We start from the raw sequence: 22,420 nt of genomic DNA on the forward strand, positions 1-22,420 counted from the left end.
TCACCACCACATTTTTTTAGCTGACCCCCACCAGCCTCACCAACACACTCTGACCTGCGTATTACCTACCCTACCCTATCCATGTATTAGAAAATAAAAATGTACTTAAATGTATAATGCTCCTACCTCAAAAAAAGGCTCCTTACATGAGTAATGGAAACAGTTTCACAATGGAAATGTGACTTCGTTTAGTGTAAAACTGTGGCATAAATTAGGTTGCTAATCTTCAGTTTGTATACAATGCGGCCCTATTTATAAAACTTTGTGTCCCACAGATTCTGTTATTAAATTACGACTCTCTTGAATTAGAAACTGGAGAAAACCAGAAAACTGATTAAGACAGTCTCATATCAGCCGTTTTGTTTTTGTTTTTTGATATAATTTAATTGAATATGTCATTAACTTGGCGCCAAGGCGAATACAGTTTTGTTTAATTGGAGTAAAAGGATTAAGAGTATTTATGAAAATTGATTTTTATGGGTAATCTTACACTGATTCCATGTGCTCAGTGTGGATGTAGATGTTGAGTGCTGGGACTCCTAGAATGGGCTGAGCAACCTACAGGCGCCCTCTAGTGATAATTGAAGTTATGGCGTCTCATTGAAATACACTGGATAAAAGAAATTGATGGCACAGCAGTCCTAAAGATGTCCTTTTAAACACAATATAGAATATCTTTAAGAACATGTGGCATGTTAAAGGTTTAAGTTCCTGCAGTTTTCATATTTACTTATTTGAGAAGTAATAAATCTCATTTAAATTTCCTACAACATTTTGTTTCACTTTATTTCCCAAATAAGTGTTAACTATTTGATATTACTATATTATTTAATAGGTTAAATGGTTAAATTCTAACAAGTAGTCTGTAACAAATATTTTTACGAGACAACTTTGGAAGAACACAAATACATTTGTGCTAAAACATAGACAGTTGCTCAATTTCTAAATTAATATTTTGCTGAATTTGTCATCAATGCCTGGATTTAACAATTTGACATCCCTAAATTGTATGTTATGAAGGTCAAAGTTAAAGTATAACTTTAATTAAATCTGATTACAGTATAAGATTATTTTCACAATGTAACTTTTTTCTTCTACACTTCTTTAAAAACTTCTAATACAGCTAACTTACTCACTCCGTCTTCTTCTCTGTCCAGCATGACTTTGTGCGTCGAGATCGCTCGCCGCGCATTCTCATTGACCTCATCCAGAGGACCAAGGATGCGGTGCGTGAACTGGACAATCTGCAGTACCGCAAGATGAAGAAGATCCTCTACCAGGAGAAACTCGGGGCATTGGGAGAGAGCCAGGAGGAGGAGGAGGTAGGAGGAAGAGAGAGAGAGAGAGGGAAGGGTTTATGTGAAAGATAAATGATTGTCCAGTGTCACCATGGGCAAATAAGTAATGAAGAGAATGATAGAGGTTGTCAAGAGTAACATTCGAAAGAGGCAGGTGGAGAACAAAGGGTTAAAACATGAGACCAGTTGAGCTCTATTTCAATTCTGTTCACAGTTCTCCAACTTTCAGCTCAAAGAGAATTCTGTCTTTAATCTTCTGTTCATGGGTTTTGTGTAACACTACACTCAGTTCAGCATCACTAACGAGGGGACGTTTTTGTACAAATCAGACACATTACCAAAAGAAAGCACTGTCCACTGTGTGTATATTCACAGGGAACAGTACAACAAGAGTTGATCAAATAAGAAATGAATATTACCAGGTAGTTTAAAACTTTTGTGCAGGTACATGCCACATACAGCAGTGTAGGGCTGCAATTAATAATTGATTTTAGTGTCCACTCCTACCAATTATTTTCTAGAATAATTGATTAATTGTTTGTGATAGATATATTTTCTCTGTCCCAACCCTAAAGATATAAAGCTTGTAAAATCAGGTCCGATTTGACAAACCTTAAAAAGTCTGAAACAGTTAATAGAATAATCAGTCCCTAATTTTACATTTCCAGCTCTAATGCAGTGTATCATCTTCTTAATCTATTATTAAATATTATTATTTGAGTTGAGATGCAGGACTCTTTGAGCTTCGATTTAGAGCACAAACCCCAAGGAAGCACTTAAGTCTCATAGATAGAGGTATCAGATACTGTACCTTTATCTAAACTGCCATTCTTAACTGCAGTTTTGTCACTTCCAACATGGTAAGCTCACAAGAGCACACTGAAATACAGACGATCGGTCCTCCTCCTGCAGCCACGGTAGCCTGACATTGAGTTGAAATGTCCCTTAGTTGACCCGGCCTGAGGCAGCATGAACAGGCACAGACCGCCGGCAGCCACAGTAGTGTCATCCTACACCACGTGAAGCAGTTCTGAGCATCCACCGGACTTCACTGCAACAAGATTCCACCGAAGGCTTTACTGAGAAAACCTGCAGTCTGAAACCTCATTTTGTGGTTTCAGGGGAAGATGCAGAAGCTGATTAAAACATCCCAGTGTAGCCGGTTACAGCACACTTTAACGAATTGCCTGCTGCACCTAAAACCTGTGTGGGTTGATCCCCTTTATCTATCATGTACACACACTGAAGTGGCCTTCCAATCTGAAAACATCTCAGACAGAGAGGTGCATTATCAGACACACACATCTGAGCAATTTGAGGTTAATAGGCAATTTAACGTGACTTTGACTCTCATACAATCTAGAGGTCATTAGCTATTTTCTCTGTAGTGAGATAACCACTTTTATTGATACAATTTGGAGAGGCCTGTGTATACTGGGGGTGAAGGACATGAGTGTCTCTTTATTTATATCTGTGTATAATTTCGTGTTTATTTGGCAAGCATGTGTTCATGAATATTTGTGTGTGGATGTTCACTTGCAGGACAGCGAAGCAGCCAGCTGTAAGATGAACAGCCTGGGCAGCAACCACTCCATCCCCAGCACCTCGGTCAGCACGGGCAGCCAGAGCAGCAGCGTGAACAGCATACAAGAGGTGGATGACAGCTGTTCCGACATGACCATGATGCACCCCCAGGACTACAGCAGCACCCTGGAATCCTCCCCGCACACCAAGAAGGTAAAGTTGAAGGGTGAAGGTTGAATGGTGGGAGGGAGGTGGTGAGTATTTATGGCAGATCAAAAGTCACACCAAACTATCAAATCAAGGCTGGAAACAGTGTGAACTGTTCTCAGTGGTTCCCAAAATCTTTTGTCTGAAGAGATGAGGCCTTTATCAACACCAACTGTCATGTTCATCTGAATTTCTTTTAAACAGGACCTAATTTGACACTGTTGATAATATAAAGGTCTTTTCAGTGCATCTTCTCACTGTTGATGACACATGGTAGTTCTGCTATTGGCTGAAAATTTCTCTTGAAATTGAATATTTAGTTCTGTCCAAACCGCCCTGCCACAACTAATCAGTGCAGTATCAGCAAGTATTGTGAGAAAACATCAGAAAAGTTTGCTCTGCTTCAATAATACATAAAATAATAAAAATCTGGCTGGTGGACCTGCAGAGGCAGCTTGTTGGAAAAAAACTTTTTTTTTCCCCTTTCAACAGAGTCAAGCTGTGTTTGGACAGGTGTTATACTGGCCTTGGTTTAACAATCATTGTGGGGATCTTGAAACCAGTTACTGTAGATCAGATGCAGCGGTCTACAGGGTGATGATGCAGTCAGGAGACCAAGAACGTTTAATGTAGGAATAGAGCTAGAACAGGCATACTCATGGTTGTAATACCAAAGTTCAGCATCACACCATTTTATAATCCTGATTATTTGTTTGTTTTCCTCCTAAACACAAACATGTGGTTATGTATAATACGGCATGGGGGATTCCCATGAATAACGATTAACGTTTCATCATGACAAAAAAAAGACGCATACCCTTGTGCTATAGAGACAAACACCAGCAAAAGTAACTCCTCCTTAATGGAGCTGAAACCTGATTACAGACCAGGACAACTTTTTACCTTCCCAATAATTGTCCCCTTATTTGATTTTGTCAAGTAGTACTCTCAGACTAGAACACTTTTCCCTAAATGCCATGTGCCTTGGTTTCTAACAATCTTATTACCTTTCTGAAGTAATAACTATGCACTCTAAAATAGAAAGGACACATGGCTCTGTGCAAACATCCTCTGGATTTCTCTTACTGTTTTCAAGTGTATGTGTAATCGCCCTTCCCCCTCCCCTGAAACCATGGAAACCATCGACACAGTCCTCACTGTTTGGCAGATCGCTTCAAGTTCATCGCCGACACCGTTCACACTCTGAGAACAAAGGCTGTGTACACATGTCGACAAGCGACACATACTCCACATTATTTCCCCTCTTACAGCCCTGTTCCTGCGTGTGCACGCACGCACACACACACACACACACACACACACACACACACACACACGCAGAGGTCAACACAATGCCTAACATTCTCATTAAATATCTCATATGACTTAAAAATCTGTGCAGAGAGGGCTGTCACTGCTCTGTCATTCTCTTTCTTCATCTGCTCTTTGTATTTTGACAGTGCATGAATAAGGATGTCACTTTATGAACAGACAGCCAGTGTGTTGTTGCAAGTTCAGGGGCTGAGCTGAGAACAAATGAAAGTGACACATTGTTTTCAGATGCTGATGAAGTTTCCTCTTCACATGAATCAACTCTTTGGTCCTTGGGCTCCTGAAAATCAGTTCCTTATGGGGGAGACTGAGTGTTGACATTTCATCGTGTTTTGCAGGGTTACACTTGACACAGTTTTAGCAAATGCTGAAGATTCCTTTTGAAATTTTAGATGTGTGAATAAATCAATGGGGAATTGTGGTATTTAAGAAGTCACAGAAAGATGGTGAAGAGTTTAAACACTGGCACAGTTCTCAGTGAGCTAAGATCTGTCAAGTGTCCTGCAGCACTGCAGTTTTCAGCTTCATTTTTACTCCTCGAGTGTCATTGGTTCTCAACAACTCACAACTCTGTGACTTAAACAGTGACTTGTACTCATTCTCTGTGGTGTTTTTGTTTGTGTGTGTTTCACACAGGACCATCAGTACAACTGGGATGATGGAATCCACAGGGACCACAGAACAGGGCTCAGACCGGCCTCCTCTGACAAGAGCAGCCAGGCCCAAAACTACAAGAACCAGGGCCGCTTTGCCACCATAAAATCAGCCTCACTGGTAAGTGTAACAAAACAACGGTTTTCTCTGTTTCAGGATCCTGAGACATGTTTGTGTTTTTATGAATTTCAGGATCATTAGTCGAAATTTGCGTTGCTTTGAAAGCGAAATATACAAAAACTACTTTTCACAGAAGCTAGACTCTTTCTCAGAATGTTGCGCCATAGCAGCACACAATGCCGAAAGAGGGTCATAGGTGAAACTGACACTTGTCTCTGAATGTGCTGGCTGAACATGGCTCCATGCATGAAGAAATCTGATATGGATCCATGTTCCAAAAATTTGTCTCTCTTTTTCCACTTATTTGATATTTATTTTTCTTCCCGTCGAGACATCTATTGGTCTTTGCCTCTTCGTGGCTCTTTGTTTGTGCTCTCCTGCTTCAGCCTAGTCTCTGCAACGGATCTCTGTTCCTCTGCCGTCTTTTCTCTTAGTCACTTCACTCCTTTTGTTTTCTCCTCTTGTACTATGCTTCACATTACCACTCCCCTCCCTCCGCCCTCTCCTTTATTTCTTCGTCTCCTGCACTTGATAATACATCATTCTCAGATCTGACTCAATGTTCTGAGTTAAAGGGGGGTGGAAATCTCTCTCTCTCTCTCTTTCTTTCTCCATGTCTCTCTTTCTCTGTCACCCTCCCTGTCTGTTGTCATGGAAACCGACTCTAGTAACTAGTAAGTAGTTGTGGTGTTGTGTGTAAGTGTGTGCGTGTGTGTGTGCGCGTGTGTTTACTCATCCGTGACCCACTGTTTTTTATTGCAAGCCCCTTCTGCTGTCAGGTTTTAAACCAGACATGAGAGAAAATGTGTCCTCATACCGTCCCTGACCAGAGCCTAAACCTCCGATGATCCCGAACTATTTAATCTTCTTTATCTCAATTTGCATGCTACTGGCAATGTAATCTTGCACACATAATCAATCATGACTTGCACTCACAAAGAAATCCATAGCAGCTGTAAGATACAGTCGCGTTGGAAGCGCTGCATTCCAGTGTAGGTCTTTTCAAATGTCACGGTTGGAAATAAAAACATGTCACCGTCAGGAGCGTCCTCATAACACAGAATCTATCCGATTCCCAAGTGAGACAATGAACAAAAAAAAATTCACCCTAATTCACATTGATGTTACACCTTGCATTTCCAGACTGCTGAGCTTTTCCTGCAGACACCTAGCTAAGCATGAAGAGCATTATGTCAGTTCCCATTCAAACCTGTGTCTAATGCTCTTAGCGGTATCCTGAAAAGCCTCAATACCAGTGCTTCTCAAACTTTTTGACTTGGCACTGTTTACTGTGTCACTGATTGGTGGTTTATTAGTTGAGACCAAAGAGTAATTTTATTTTTTGTTTAATATGAATAAACAAAAAACAAATAATATTAATAATTTTAACCTTTATTGTTTTATTATGGAACAGTTAAAATCAGATCAGATATGTTACTAGTCCATAATTATGACTTACTAAATTATTTTGACATATTATCTCATGATTATAAGCAATTCTCTCACAATCCTCTACTAGTATTTCTCCTCTCAAATCTAAGTGATAAATAAGTAAAAATTGAATAATTGCTTTTTTATAGCAGAAATGTGCTTCCACTTTTCTGACAACTGCAACCCCCAGGTTGGAACTTTTATACCATTAGTGAAGTTGTGACATTAATATCCGTATTCATAACATAGTCTTCCCTAGAGGTTGATGCAGCATCACTCAGCATTTACATCAAGCTTCTGTTTCTTGCCTGACAGCTGAGAGCACACTAACACCTCATTTGTTCTTATGCACAAAATATAGTTCATTAAATCCTGTGTCCTCTATTCAGATACATTTCAGATCTCTTCTAAACTTTCATTAAGTGCTTTTCATATAATATATCTGTTAAAGAACTCTTCAACATCACAGAAACATTGTGAGCACACTACGGAGTCAGATGCAAGCAGCAGAGATGTGACGGCAGCTTTGTGTAACTGCAGCTGCCCGGCATCGTGTAAACCACAGTATCTCTGTCGTGTGATCGCACTGGTCCTGCCCGCCGGCGCTGAAAAAGATGACATCATCTTTTCCTGCCGAGCACAGACGTCCTCAGATTGGCCTCGAAACACTGAGACTGGAATCAGCAGGTAGACAAAGAGCGATGGAGAGAGAGGAACGGGGGGTCCAGATGGTGAGGGGTGATGGACCGCCAGAGAAAGGAGAGAGGAAGATGGAGAACAGGAAGAGAGAAGACTTTAATAAAAATAAAGGAAAAATAAAAAAAACACACAACGCCAGTAAAAGTTGCATCCTCAGATACTAAGAGATTTATGTTGAATAAAATTTCCCCAATACAAAGAAGGAAATGGTGATGCAGGAAGATTCAAAGAGATTAAAGGATGGATGAAGTGAAAGAACTTGATGGCTGGAGAAGATAAAGATGTGGTAGACACAGACGACTGATCAGGGGGATGAGAAGGACAGATAAATGAACAGAAGTGAGACAAAAGAGCAGTGCTGATTGAAATCGGGACTGACAAAGAAGGACAAGTGTAGAGAGGCTTCGTGTCACCCAGAGGTGACATGAAGCATAGAGACAGCAAAACTCAGAGATAAAAAAAAAAGAAGGGATAAGAAATGATGTGAAGAGGACAAGAAAGAGAAGAGTGGGATGAAATATTCTTGAGGCGAAGGGAAAAGGATGGGGAGCGAGGGAAACAGCATGGATGTAAAGCGAGCGAGGAATGAATGTGAGACATAATTAGTGTGTGAGAGGGAGGGCAGGGGTTATTATAGGTCAGATGAAGTAACTGACTGAAAGCTGGGCGAGTGAGGCGGCATCATTGTAAGTATTTCACCTCATCTGCCGCCTGACTCTTCTTCAGGTCTCAGTTGTAACCTGACAGCCTGTAAACCTATTAGCACGTCGACAACAGAGCTGCAGATTACAGTCTAACATTTAAAATCCATAAAAACACGCACCATCGCCATCAGTCAGCTTATTTTGATGACAGCTAAAGCTTATAACTCATAGGAATATGCCGCATTGGTATGTGCTATGGAGTTATATAACCAAAACGAATTAAAAGACTTATTTCACAGTTAAATGTCAGAGTTCCTCTTCAGCACTTGCATTTATTTTGAGGCCCAGACAGACATGCACATACAGAGTCCCCCCTCCATTTGTGCATTTACAGGAAAACAGGACAATAAACCAGGGTCTGTGGAGGCTTCTTGCTTCCCCTCTTTAACCCGATGACTTCACCACATGTTACTATACATCTGTAGCAACAAAGGACAGCCATGTTTTCTTCTCTCATATCCGACAAAGAGGCTTCTAATGTTGTACTACTTCCTAATGTAATAAAGACCATCATGGGAATATTGCAAGTCTTTTTGAAGAAGAAATACTCTTCTTGTATTCTCAAATGAAATATTAGTTTTATAGATGAAAAACTGGTCGCTTGTTTTGCTGTCATTTTTAAAATATCAATATGTCTTATATCGCCCATCAGTGTTCTTCCATTTTCAGCATATTGAATGCTCTCAGGAAAACAATCTTGACCTGCTCTCTTAAAAGGTTTTTACATAAATAATTGGCAAGATGAGGAACTTTACTCATTCCATTTCTTTTCTTAAAGTCCTTTAGGATGTTGCCAGCCAGAGGAACAAAAACTGTAATGGACCTGATTGATTATTGAAGAGCAGAGCTGGGGTCAGTTCAAATCCATTGACACCAGAATTGTCTAAATGGACTACTTCTCTTATAATATTTAAAATAATTGTAATATATATATAAAAACAGCACAAAATTAGTAACTTGGCTGCTCGTTTCCCACTGATCTCCCGGGAACATTCACCTTTAGCCTGCATGCTGCCACCCCCCTTCCCTCCTCTCCCTGAATATGATCTCCTTTCCAGTCCCTGAGCCTTGTGTGAAAGAGGTCGTCACATGACGTGACTTGGCCCTTTGTGGCAGCATGCATGGTGGCAGCGAGGCAAGTGACTAGGATTGAGAGCTGCTGTTTACAGTGGGGTATTGATTCAGCACAGATTAAGGAGGGGGGGTGGGGGCTCAACTTCCACCTTCTTCCACATCAACCCCCCCCCCCACTTGCGCTTTCTTCCTCCCTCTAGATGCTCTTAGTTTACCTCTTATTTTTTCAATTTTTTCTTTTCTCTTCTATCTCTCTTCCAGTCACTCTGCTGTTTCTCCTTTGCAACCACCCCCCACCCCTCCCCTCATCTTTCTGCCTGCTCCTCTCTAACCCACACCCCTCCACCCTCCACCAACTTCTCTCACTCTTTCTCAATGAGGTATTCATGTGACCCACCTGCTGTCCGCCGCTTAGCGTTAGACCAACTAAAGAGCCGCTCTGTGCTCTTGTTGGCCCACATGCACGGCCTGCCTCATTCACAGTTCACACGCCTGCCTCGGCCTATGCGTGCCCAGGGCACGAACCAAGGAAAGAGGAGAGGAGGGGGTCGTCGTCCAGTAAGGGTGGGGTCTCAGGGTTGCATCGGCGCTCAGACAGGGTTCTGTTGGGCATAGGATGCTGCACAAGGTTCCTGGATGCTGGTGCACTTGGCTAAAGTTGCCATCATGTTTGGCCTGAGGAGTTCAGGTGGAAGTTATGAGAAGATGCGGAGCGAGTACTACCTAGATGCGGAGAATCCTTTCTGTCCTCAGGTTGGTGTGTCGGATGCAGGTTTCAGGGTTAAAAAAAAAAAAAAAAAAAAAAAAGAGGAAATGTGACATTGCTGTTAAGACGTGCCTGTAAGGTCTTTGTCTATAAATATATACATTTAATTTAATTATCTAGCTTTTACATATTGTTTTTATAACTTATTTCTTGCTTCATCAGCTTTTCAGATCCTTTGCGTTTGTCTGATCTATGCAGTGACTGTGTATGTGCGATGGTCAGATGAAAGAGCTTTTGTTGGACTTCGTCTAAAGAGATTTCACAGTATTTCTTTTTGATGGTCTTAATTTCCCATCACTGGTTAAAATTTCTTTCTTGCCACTGTTGCTGACTGATTCCTGGAGTTAACCAATTCAATTATTTACACTATTGAATAAATTCAGTTTTCAGTTCTTGTACAGAAGGATAAACCAGAAGCGATATTAGATATTGCATGTTTATATATTTGTATAATTTGTAGCAGATATTTATTTAACCCTTTAATCTGTTGTGTCTGTAGTTTTTTTTTTTTTTTTTTCAAAAAGGTTGCAATGATCACATCTTCTCTTTCTCCACAGGTGACCAAGCAGATCCATGAGCATGAGCAGGAGAGCGAGCTGCGAGAGCAGATGTCGGGCTACAAGCGCATGCGGCGGCAGCACCAGAAGCAGCTGATCGCCCTGGAGAACAAGCTGAAGGCCGAGATGGACGAGCACCGGCTCAAGCTGCAGAAAGAGGTGGAGACGCAGGCCAACAACGCCTACATCGAGCTGGAGAAGCTGGCAAAACGCCACGTCGTGCACACCGAGAAGGAGGTGGGATTTGTGATGGGTAGGGGTGTTGAGGGACATGAGTGGATGCATAAGTACAGTAACCCCCTAAGTTATTTCACAGATGATCACAGCGACCTACAGAACATGTACAATGCAACAGGTGGCTGGGGGAAACGGTCTGCTTTGGAAAAACAGGACAGGACACGTTTAAATGATTCTATAGCTGCTGGAGGAAAGTTTCAAAATGTTGAATTCTGTTCAAAAACTATATTGTTTGGACCATTTCAGCTCCAACCTAAGCTTTACACTGAGTGCTAAGAAAGATTTTGTTTAGACTTTACACACTGCTGTCACCCAATGATCCATAAGATGAAACACACGGGCAGAAGTGGGTCACAGAATGTCAGGCTGCATATCTCTGTGATTAGCGCGCAGCATGCCAGACCAACCAGGGAGATAGTTTATCTATGCATATACAGTAGACCAGCATTCGCGTCTAAACAGCAACATAAACACACAATGTCACATGTCACGTGTGAGTGACATGTCACTCAGCTAAAGCAACAAGTCACTCACTGGCCTACTATCAACGTGATGTCCACTGGTCTGAAAATTGGTTGTTTTGGCAATTAAATCTGCCATTTCTTTTAATACTTTGATTGAAAGCACTGTGATTTTTTTTGTAAAACTAGTTTTAGTTGAGATCAAACTCCTGTGTTCAGGTTGGACAATAAATCTTTATAAAGCTACTGACATTATGGATCTCTCAACATCCTAAATTTGCTCAAATTGCAAATTTGCCAGTACATAAATATTAAAGGCTGGTGTCTTTAATTGGTCACACTATATAATACAATATATAATGTGCAGTTTATAATGATAATAAAAGAAAACCAGCAAATCCTCACATAGGACAATCTGTAACTACAAAATGTTTTTGATTGTTTTTGTTTTTTTGTTTTTTTTTAAATGCCAAAAATTATTGATCATTATCGAGGTCAATCTGACCATTTAACTTGATAAATTGTAGGTTTTATGTGGTATTGTACAACTCTAGTCAGCATGATTTCATTTGTTCACTGTTTAGTGGTGAGCTTGTAGCCTGTATTCGGGTCTCCATGCTAAGCTAATTGCCCCTTGCCGCTGTTTCCCTCCCGTTTCATGTGTCCCCCAGATGAAGACGGCGTTGGCTGATGAGAAGAAGTTCCAGCAGCAGATCATGGCCCAGCAGAAGAAGGAGCTGACCACCTTTCTGGATAATCAAAAGAAGCAGTACAAACTCTGCAAGGAGAAAATTAAGGAGGTGTGCCTCGTTTGTTGGTTTCCTTATTCCACCTCAGGCGAGCTCCTTTGTACGCCTCTCCTGTGTGTGTGTGTGTGTGTGTGTGTGTGTGTGTGTGTGTGTGTGTGTGTGTGTGTGTGTGTGTGTGTGTGTGTGTGTGTGTGTGTGTGTGTGTGTGTGTGTGTGTGTGTGAGAGTGACACATGGTCCTGTATGCTGTTTACTGTTGAATCAGCCCTCCTCCACACAAACACACACATTCAGTACCTCCGAAGTGGTCGCTTGGAAGTTGTGTTGAGTCACTCTGCCTACTCACTATGTTCCTACACACGTATATACACACACAAACAAAGGAAAACCACAAATCCATACGCACAATGTGCATTTGTGTGCCTCCACAACCTTGAAAACTGAGGCCAGAGAATACTCCTGTGGGCTGGGAATGTGATACGCTGTGTTTTCAGTGACAAGATAAGTGACCAAAATTAGGTCAGCACAGTTAAAAGTAAGTATCGCTGGCAGGGAGAGATATTTCCCACCAACTGAGGGCTATAACGGAATTAGATACCGCAGAGAGCAGGGATGAGGCAGTTGTGTTAAGTGCATTAGCATGAGTTGTAGATTACCTTAAAGCCCATGAAAGAGAAAAAGAACTCGTACTGAGGAAGGATAGATTTGGCTTGAATGTTTTTTGCAACTCTCCACTGGATTTGAAAGTCATGTGTAGTTCAAGACAAGTCAATTGGAGTTTACTGTGAACACTATTCTTTACATAATCACATTCAAAACATGTATATGTAATACATAGTTTGGACATTTTCTACTTGTTTTAGGCTACATTTGTTTCTCACATATCCATTGGTTACAGTAAGACTAATACCTCAAACTAGTTCCTCACCCCGTGTCCATAATGGACAGACCTAAATATAGCAGCTGTCTATTGTCCTGTAACTCACATAATTCCTCTGCTCCCTTCTCAGGAGATGAATGAGGACCATAGCACACCCAAGAAGGAGAAGCAGGAGCGTCTGTCCAAGCACAAGGAGAACATGCAGCATTCCCAGGCCGAGGAGGAGGCCCATCTCCTGGCCCAGCAGAGGGTTTTCTACGACAGGAACTGCCGCGCTTTCAAGCGCAAAGTCATGATTAAGAAGCACGACCTGGAGCAGGAACAGATCCGAGAGGTGTGGAGATTGTACAGTCCCAAATTAAGAATAAAAAATGGACCACATTTTAAAAAATGGGTTGTAATGGCGTCAACAAACAGCAGTGCATGCTCAATAATTACCCCATTGTTCTTTGAATCTGTGAGCTGTTTGCTATTAACTATAAGAAGATTAAATAAAGCAAGGCAACAATGTCATAATCTATAATGCTGTTATGTAAATCTGAGTTCTCAGAAGGTCCTGGGAAAATACACAAAACTTAGATGATTGTGTTTCAATAGAAAAATGGATGGGAAAGATTTCATGTGATATGATATTTACTGATTTATGTTAAAATGTCACATTGAAAACAAGCTGAACAAACAATGTGCACTACTGCAAGTCATCCATGCGTCTCTGTCTTTCCTCCCAGGAGCTGAACAAGAAGAAGACCCAGAAAGAGATGGAGCATGCCATGCTGATCCGCCATGATGAGTCCATGCAGGAACTGGAGCACAGGCAGCTGAAGACCCTGCAGAAGCTGCGGATGGACCTGATCCGCCTTCAGCACCAGACGGAGCTGGAGAACCAGATTGAGTACAACAACCGACGCGAGCGTGAACTCCACCGCAAGCATGTGCTGGAGCTCCGGCAGCAGCCCAAGAACCTCAAAGTGAGTCAGCGCAGAGGCGGTAAAGTTTCTGATCCAGGATTTTATAGATTTCAGGCTTATTGTCATGAGGACGCCTGTGCTTGCGATGCTTTTGTTTCCAGATTCTTTCTAAAAATGTTCTTTGTCTTTGAAAATTGGATCCACCTTTAAGATGGCGCAAGCCATGAGCAACATCTTTTATGTTTCAGGAAGATTTTGAACAGTGATGCAAGATAGATGTAACAAATTATTTTTGAAAAAAAATGGGGGAAGGACGCAGAATGTCATCTCTGAATGTCATTTCAGTTTGATTTCCTTTTGAGCATGACAAAGATTTTTTTTCCCCCTGGCTTATTTTATACCTTTAACCTTTAGTAGCAGATTTCTTAACCGTCGAATGAAACAATCTACATCCTTTTCTCACTCTGTTTCTGGCCATCTCTGTCACCTCCACCAGGCTTTGGAGCTGCAGATCAAGAAGCAGTTCCAGGACACGTGTAAGGTGCAGACTAAGCAGTACAAGGCCCTGCGCCACCACCAGATGGAAGTTACGCCCAAGGCCGAGCACAAGACGGTGCTCAAGGCCCTGAAGGATGAGCAGACACGCAAGCTGGCCATCCTGGCTGAGCAATATGAGCAGAGCATCAATGAGATGATGGCCTCACAGGCGGTGAGTGGAGAGGCGTGATCGTTTTTTAAATCATTTTTTGTTCTTAAGATAATCAAGTAGGTCTTTGAAGACCATTCTCTCCACCTGTTGCTTATTCTTTTACATTTTCTCCACCTGGTTTGTCCTGTTGTCTAATGTTTCTCTTCTTCCTTCCCCTCATTTACAATCCTCCCTTTTCCCTTTCCACTGACTTTCCATGTCCTGTCTCTCCATTTTGCCCTTCCACCGTTGCCGCTTTCTCTATTCCCTCTTTCTCCTCTCTCTCTCCATCTATGTGTCTTTATCAATGTACCCAACCCCCCTCGCCCCCTCGATGGACCCATCTCCCCCTCTGTCCCTTTGTACCTCTCCCTCCCGTTGCGGTCCATGGTCGGCTGTGTCAGCTGCGTCTGGACGAGGCCCAGGAAGCCGAGTGCCAGGCCCTGAGGCAGCAGCTGCAGCAGGAGATGGAGCTACTCAATGCCTACCAGAGCAAGATCAAGATGCAGACCGAGGCGCAGCACGAGCGCGAGCTGCAGAAGCTGGAGCAGAAGGTGTCGCTGCGCCGGGCTCACCTGGAACAAAAGGTGTGGTACATGAAATGCTCCCCTCACTTTAAAGCCATACATACTAGTAGTGTTTCTCACTGTCTTACTAAAACCATTATATACTTGCAACAAAGTGCTTGTTGGACTGTCAAACAGCAACAATGAAACACAACTTTCTCAAAGAGACACATGCCAGCGTCACACAGCAATTGGCCAGGTGTGCACAGGGAAAGTAAGCGGGGTTCAATTCACTGTCAAGCTCTGCTCTTTCATTCTCGACAAGGCTATTTCTGTTTATTTCTGCAATACCACGAGTGCCGTTGAGGATTGAGATGAAACCTTAAAACTTCTTAAAGATAACAAGGACATGTTATTGATGATTGCAGTAAATCACATGCAGGAATTAAAAAAAAAAACCTTTTAATGATGAAGAAACGTGTAGACAAACAAACAGGCGGTGTTAAGTTGAAACAGAAACAGTCTGGCACACCTCGATGCTTAAGCGAACAGCTCCTGATGCACATTTGCATCCACCTCAGCGGGCAGTGCGAGCATGAAAGGTGGACCCAGACAGACACCTTCATGAGTTAACACACACACACACACACACACACACACACACACACACATTTCCTTCACCACAGGTGGTGATGACAGTGGCATGCCTTCCTGCAGGGTGCACACAACCATTTCTCTCCCACACACTCGTAATATTGATGAAATCTTTATACGACAGTATTGTTCTTATTACGACACTTTGTCTTATTTTTAATAAGACATAATTAATACAGTTTAGCTTGTTCTTTATATGTTGTGTCTATGTTGCTTGTGTGTGTGCACCCATAGATCTGCTAGAATTGTCAATGCAAACTTTTTTTTTTGCATTTATAGCAAGTTTTCTTAATTATAACATCTGAGGCTGTGCTGTACTAGCTGTCATACATTATTATAATTTGACTTTTCTTACATAAACGTGACAGTTTCATCCACCTGTGTCCTATTATTTGGCGGCATGTCACAGATGCGTCTTTTATGTAACTATTCAGGAAACACGCCTCGTGTACACACAATGACAAGTGATAAGATTAGAACAGCCGAGTAGCTCTCCTTCCAAAGTGACCGACGTCATCGATACAGTCTAGTAGACAGCACTCCGACAACAAAGGAAGAGACATTTAAAGAGCCCCGATCCAGTTCTGCTGGGTCCAGCAGCGTACAATGAGGTGGTCTGTCGCCATCTCCTGGCTGCATCTGGATCTGTACTCTAGGACTGGGGATGATGTCATGGTTTTAGAAGCACTATTGTCCTCCGGTTTGGTTCATGGTCAAAGTCTGGAGTTTTCTGTGCATGCTCAGTAGTTGGCCAGATTGCCGTATTGCGCCATGCAGTGCTTTGTCTGCACCTGTGGCTGAAAGATCCAGCAGACACAACTCGGTCTGATTAATGCAACCTCACACCTTCACAATATGAGACGGTGCATGTCAAAGTCTGCATCATGCAGTGTGATTACAAACAACACAATGCCTCTGCAACAGCATTTGTAAAGGTAACAGCGTGACGGTGTCAGGAAGTGTCGGTGCAACTCTTTTGTACATTTCGAGGCTGCAGTTCACTCCATCATACCGTAGGGCTTTTCTCTTATTTGTGTTTACTTGGCAAATACCAACCAGTGTTTACACCTTTCTCACAGCACGTTATTTAACCTGTCAAACACAGGTGTGATTAACACCAGTAATAATAGCTGCATTCTATTGATTGGTGCCAGTTCCAGGGCCCTCGTATTATGCTTGCTGGTTTCATGGACAGGCCTTAGTGGGAGACTTAAATTACGACATTAATATTATTAGTTCCACCCGTCCTTCTTGAAATATTAGTCAAATTATTTGTGGATTACTTGAGGAAGACCTCCGGCTAAAATATGTCAGCAGGTATATTTTATAGAGTTGCACTGATTTTCTTTGAACATAACATACATGACAACTGTGTTAACAGTGCTACCAGTTCAGCTACAACTTAAATAAAAAAGATAAATAAACAATGAAAATCGGTCTTTCCTGTGTTCCTGCAGATTGAAGAGGAGCTGGTTTCCCTTCAGAAGGAGCGAACCGACCGGATCAAACACCTGCTGGAGCGCGAGGAGCGGGAGACCGACAGCTTCGACATGGAGAGCATGCGGCTGGGCTTTGGCAACCTGGGCACCCTGGACCTGCCCAAGGACGACTACAGATGAGGGGCAGCCATCGCCGCCGCCATTGCACCACCTCTCATGGTCCCCGGGCTCAGTACACCCCTCCTCTCCTTTTACCTGACCTGACCTGACAGTGCAAGTGTTCACTGCTGCTGACACCGTCACTCGAAGACACACAGACGCAAAAAATATATACACAACGGCTCCAGAACCTGCTGTTTTCCAGGTCGGTCAGATGGAGTGAACGGCTCCCAAACCTACCCAAACTTCCTCCCCCTTCCTTGCCTCTCATGGTGTCACAAGACGACAAAAAAAAAAAATGCTGGATAACTTCCTGTAGTTGTCATGTTTTTGTAAGAATAATGATAACATAGTCACAGTGTTTCTTGTTACTTGTGCAATGATGACACTTTTGGCGTGACTAAAAGTGGAAGACGAGAGGAGGGAGAGAAAAGTGAGGGCAGTTCAATGAGCGAAATCGCTCCACAACCATGCTTTTTTTAGAGATGATTAAATTTTTTCTGTCTGTTTTTTTTTTGTTTTGTTTTGTTTAGTTTTTTTTTTCGGTTTCAATTGGTGCAAAAAAAAAAAAAGTTTCAAAGCGATAAATCACAAACAGCTGATCCTTCCACAGCAGCTCATCTGCGCTGCTTCTTTCAACTCTTTTTGGTATTTATTCATCAGGACATTTTTATGACAAATTTGAATAATTTGATACTTTGAGAGACAAATATCACAATGTACATACAGGTACGCTTCTGATAAATGTGACTCCTTCGGGTGAATTTGATTACTAAAGGGGAGGGTGAATCATGGTACTCAATGTGTGTATCGTACTGATTTCTCTGCACTGGCAGCCAATGTGAATAATAATACATGTGACACGTGAACTCCAACTCCCAGCTAGCACAAAGGGCTTCATGTGGTGGGGGAGGGGGGTGTGGGGGACTTGTACTTTGTGTATAGAAGGATTTATGGAGAGCTTTTACTTATTTTCGTATTGTATTTTAACTGTCACTCAAATCAGAAAAGAATTTTTAAAGGCGCTTTTTTTTCCTCCCCCCTCCTCAGATAGTATTTGAGTCATCTATCAACAGGATTTTCATTCGATTTTTTTTTTCTTTTTCTTTTTTTCTTTTGCTTTACACAACTCTCAAGCTGTGTATTTCTTATAAACCAGACCAGTATGATGCTTTATTATTGCATGCACTTTATTTTTTTTTCCAGGTTAAAACAAAGCATGAATCTGTCAGAGCTTTTAATTATATTTGTAAATAAAGTGCTCATCACACAAACTAAGGATGTGTCGTTATGTATAAATGTATATACGTCCAACATGGATTTCTCAAATCATCATATTCACTGTGTACAACAGCCAAAAACAAATAAAACTAACAAACCAGGAGATAATAAATTAGCACGTTAAGCCTGCTGACTTGCATTTTGACAAGCGCAGATGGCTGCTAGAGGCTCTAATCTCTGACCTTTGAGTTACAAACATGTCTTCATCAATTAATTACTTTTACTAAGTAGCAAGCTGTTGTCGCAATCGGACACAATTGTAAAAGCATTTGATAGGGCCATTGATAGGACTCCAGAGGGTTGAGTAAGCATGTTTGAGCTTGAAATTCAGCTGGAACTACTGCATTTAAAGATATCAGTTGTACTAGTAGTAACAGTAGTGCTGTACAGTACAACATAATAAAGTGGAAAAGGAAATTCAGTCTGATTATCAGGCGACTGTATCTGACAAATCCTCATCTCACATGGCCGAGCTGGCGAAAGAGAGCTGAGGTCACGCACAGAAATGAAAGACCCGCTTGTTCAAATAAAGAACAAAGGTTACTTAAGGCATGTCGGATAAAGTAAGCAAAGTTCGTCCTGTCAGCAGGACTCTATTAACTGTCCACCCAATAATTCCAGGAACTAGTGAGCGGAGCTGTTGTCTGCTAATAGAAAAATAGATATAGTGAAACTATTGCAAAATAAAGGTTTTTGTCCCACTTCAAGGCTTTTGTTGGACCAATCAGCAACAAGTTTTTTTCCTGACGTAAAGTAATACCTCTGGTAAAGGGGTAATTTAATGGACTGGACCTCCACCTAGGAATATATACTGCAGTTCTTCCAGTTGAAATATGGGTTTATTGTACATTGGTGTTTATCCCAATAATTCAAAAAGGCTCCTGAGAACAGGGTCCATTTATTTACATCTCAATGCTTTAATTCCTCACATTTATAACTTATAACACTTCATATGTTTTTATAGCACGATATTATGGTGGGGTGTCTAAGCATTTATCAACCACCACAGGATCAGAAAACATTCCTACAAAAGATGACAACCATTTCAGTGTTTAACAGATTTATTGCAGAATAGTGCAGGTGATGTCATTGAGAGGAGCGGTTATTATAGTCACAGCGTGGTTAGGGGAAAAAAAACAGCTAGAAAACAATTAGAATTAAGTGGCACACACAAAATATGCTTTGTCATTGTTGGGGTTTTTGGATTTTTTAGGGAATTTCCTACAGAGCAGCAGCCTCTGCGATAATTCCAAGTGCTGAACGCTCCAAAGTCTTTTAGTTTATTTTCCAGCCAGCTGCTCGTACAGTTTGGGGACGTAGTCGTCCCACTCGGCCTGGTAGCAGGTTCCTGCCACCGGGGCTCCGAGGTTGTATTTCTTCCTGAAGCTTTGGATCTTGAATTTGCCACGTCCGTCTCCAGAACGGTTTGTGAGGACGGGCTCGGAGCAGGACAGGCTGCCTGACTGCTCATACACCAGCCACACGTACCTGTGGAGACCTGAAGGGGGGGCGAAGAGAGTAAATACTGCATTACAGTGCTGCTGGAACAGTCTGTTAAAAGTATCAATTATTGATTGCAGGCTTAAAGATATTGCCAAACTTAAAAGCAGGTGTTAAATATCTTACAGAAGATTAAATGTAACCGATACATATTTACAGAGCAGTTACCAGCATCACTCTCATACCTGTGCCTTTGGGAGGACCAGAGCCCACGTAGTCGGACAAGACGCAGCCGGATGACACATCATTTCCTTTCATGTTGACCACCAGAAAGTGATGCCACTCCCTTTAGTTTTTTAAAGAAATCTAGTTAATTATGATTAAATCATTGATCTTATGTCATAGACTTGACTTCTGTCATTACAGAGTTTAAATCTTAGACTAGTAAACACACTGATCACTCATTAAAACTATATTCTTGACATATTTAAAGCCAGGTAATATTCCAGACAACATATAAGCAGGTACTTGAACGCAGCAGCAGCAGCAGCAGTGCTGCTCTACTCGCCTGAATTTGGGGTCCTTCCTGCTGGGAGCATCGGGGTCGGTCAGGGCCAAAGTGTACAACTTACTGGAGTCACATCCTTCCCACTCGATGCATGTGGGTCGGTTCTGCACCTGTCGGTGAACACAGGTAAAAAAAAATAAAAATATAACCGAGCTTTGGCGTCCATTAGGGGGCGCTATTCGCTTTACTGTGCACATCTGCAGACACGCTTGTAAGCATTATGTAACCTAATCCATTGTTGCCAAACATTCACAAACACGCCCAGAATCTAATAATCAACTAAAAAAAAAGCAGCGTGTGTTGCATGAAACACGTGTTAGAGACAGCACTCATGAACGACGCAAAGGTAGCTGAGCGTGTTCGCCATTAGTTAGCTGACTAACCTGGGTTGGTGTGAGCACTTTCCCGAGCTCGTCGATCTCCACAGATCCGTATTTAACAGTCAGAGGCTTTGAAGGCTGTTCCTCGACCTCAGGCAGGGTAAGAGGCCCGGTCCACTGGCTCAGATCTGCGGGCATTTTCACTTGTGTCTGACTGAAGCGCAAAATGCTGCTCACTTAAAAACTGCTGAAAGTGATGCGTTCAAGGACCATGAAGAAAATACAGCGACTGAGGCTTCACTAACAATTTGACTGTTTTGAATCGAAGATATCTTTATGTCACTATTTGAAATCAGCCTTAAACGAACTAGAGTATATGTTAATCATATTTTGTAAGTTAATTCTCTGCTGCTAATAAATAACACCCGCTAGTTTTGATTTTTAAGTCCCATTATGGAGTTTGCGGCACGTCGTGACCATAGTGGTGATATATTAGTAATCATATATCCTTATATGCCTTCTTAATTATAAGCCTAAATCAAATGGAAGGTAAATGAACCCACTGATGTTTATTTTGTGGTACAGTGTGGTAAATTGTGTTTTTTCCACGACTACACTTGAACGCCACAAACAGCACCAGCTGCATGCGGCCGCCAGAGGGCGCTGTCGCCTCACTGTCACGGGGATTGTGGTTTGCTAAAACGTCTGTCAATCACATCACCCGTCCTGAGCTGCTCCCTCCTCCAGCCCACATGCTCCATTAACACACTTTCTGTTTCCAGACGTCCCATTTTTAGCAACTGGGGTCTGGCTGATGTTTTACATGTCTTATTAAGATTCCTCTATTGTTGTTTATAGCAACCAGGTGCAGTGAATGAATGATGGCACTAAATGATGATGGTTTGAATTTGCATGCCACAGTCTTCAAAACACACATGCAAACGTAAAACAGAGATTTTCTCACATCACTTCACTCTATGTGAATGCTGCAATAATGTGGCTATAATTTTAGCTTCATGATATAATTCGGGCCTGAAATAATAATATTCAGCAGTGGAATGTAACTTTTACACAAGTACTGTACTTAATTACACATTTTAGGAAGCCTACTTGTACTTGTATTTAAGTTTTACATCTCAGAGGCAGATATTACACCAGTTATTTTTCACATTACAATTTTACATAACCCATCCTGTCCAGTGAAAAGGTTTGGGGTCATGCATATCCACATTTGGTGATTTATAACATTTTTCTGATAAGCTAGAAGGTTACATGTTCCTTTATGGGTTGATCAAATCCAAATAATCTATTGAAAACCCCTCTTTGATTAAATGGAAAATGTATCATCGCAATAAACAGGCTGTTTTTCTTAATGAAATGTTTTTAGAGGTGGGTCTCACAGGACAGCGACTCTACAAACATATTTTGATGCTATCGAATATGATGCATTTCTGTAGATTAAACTATCCAACAGTAAAATCAACCTCAACAGCAGTACAGTACAACATACATATTAATGTAGCAGTGATATTAATCCAAAAAACATAAGAAAATATCCCAAAATCCAAAACATATATTTTATATTTTCATATTTTGTAAATAGAGACTCCCACAAAGTGGACCTAGTAATGCAGGACTTTTACTTATAGCATTAGTATCAGCTGATGAGCTGAGGTCAAGCAAAAGCAAGACTAAATAAAGATTTAAGAACACTGTAAGAGCAATAGCCATTAAAAAAACGTGAATAAATAAGACAAAAATAATA

The 22,420-nt window shown here is 41.6% G+C and overlaps 2 protein-coding genes across 6 annotated transcripts in view; one reads left to right on the forward strand and one right to left on the reverse strand.

The window, feature by feature from the left end:
* Positions 1-18,322, forward strand: part of taok3a (TAO kinase 3a) — a 58,969-nt gene extending 40,647 nt beyond the window's left edge. For 4 of the 5 annotated variants that reach the window (XM_019269627.2, XM_027278191.1, XM_019269626.2 and 1 more), the window contains 10 exons: positions 1,158-1,322; positions 2,841-3,035; positions 4,998-5,135; positions 10,367-10,603; positions 11,736-11,864; positions 12,823-13,026; positions 13,421-13,660; positions 14,097-14,309; positions 14,693-14,875; positions 16,906-17,107. In XM_019269627.2, coding sequence (XP_019125172.1) covers positions 1,158-1,322; positions 2,841-3,035; positions 4,998-5,135; positions 10,367-10,603; positions 11,736-11,864; positions 12,823-13,026; positions 13,421-13,660; positions 14,097-14,309; positions 14,693-14,875; positions 16,906-17,067 — 1,866 coding nt within the window. In that variant the 3' untranslated portion in view covers positions 17,068-17,107. Of the gene's footprint in view, positions 1-1,157; positions 1,323-2,840; positions 3,036-4,997; positions 5,136-10,366; positions 10,604-11,735; positions 11,865-12,822; positions 13,027-13,420; positions 13,661-14,096; positions 14,310-14,692; positions 14,876-16,905 lie in introns of all 5 variants that reach the window. The other variant, XM_010732965.3, reaches the window with a different exon arrangement.
* A 1,048-nt stretch (positions 18,323-19,370) lies between these two features.
* pebp1 (phosphatidylethanolamine binding protein 1) lies at positions 19,371-20,928 on the reverse strand. Its single transcript, XM_019272006.2, has 4 exons — positions 20,719-20,928; positions 20,336-20,445; positions 20,013-20,113; positions 19,371-19,825 (listed from the first exon to the last, which is right to left on the reverse strand). Exons 1-4 carry the CDS (start codon positions 20,851-20,853, stop codon positions 19,608-19,610), a joined length of 564 nt encoding a protein of 187 aa, XP_019127551.1. The 5' UTR covers positions 20,854-20,928; the 3' UTR covers positions 19,371-19,607.
* Positions 20,929-22,420: the final 1,492 nt, after the last annotated feature.

Source organism: Larimichthys crocea, chromosome III (genome assembly GCF_000972845.2).
Source record: "Larimichthys crocea isolate SSNF chromosome III, L_crocea_2.0, whole genome shotgun sequence".
NCBI classification, from domain to species: domain Eukaryota; kingdom Metazoa; phylum Chordata; class Actinopteri; family Sciaenidae; genus Larimichthys; species Larimichthys crocea.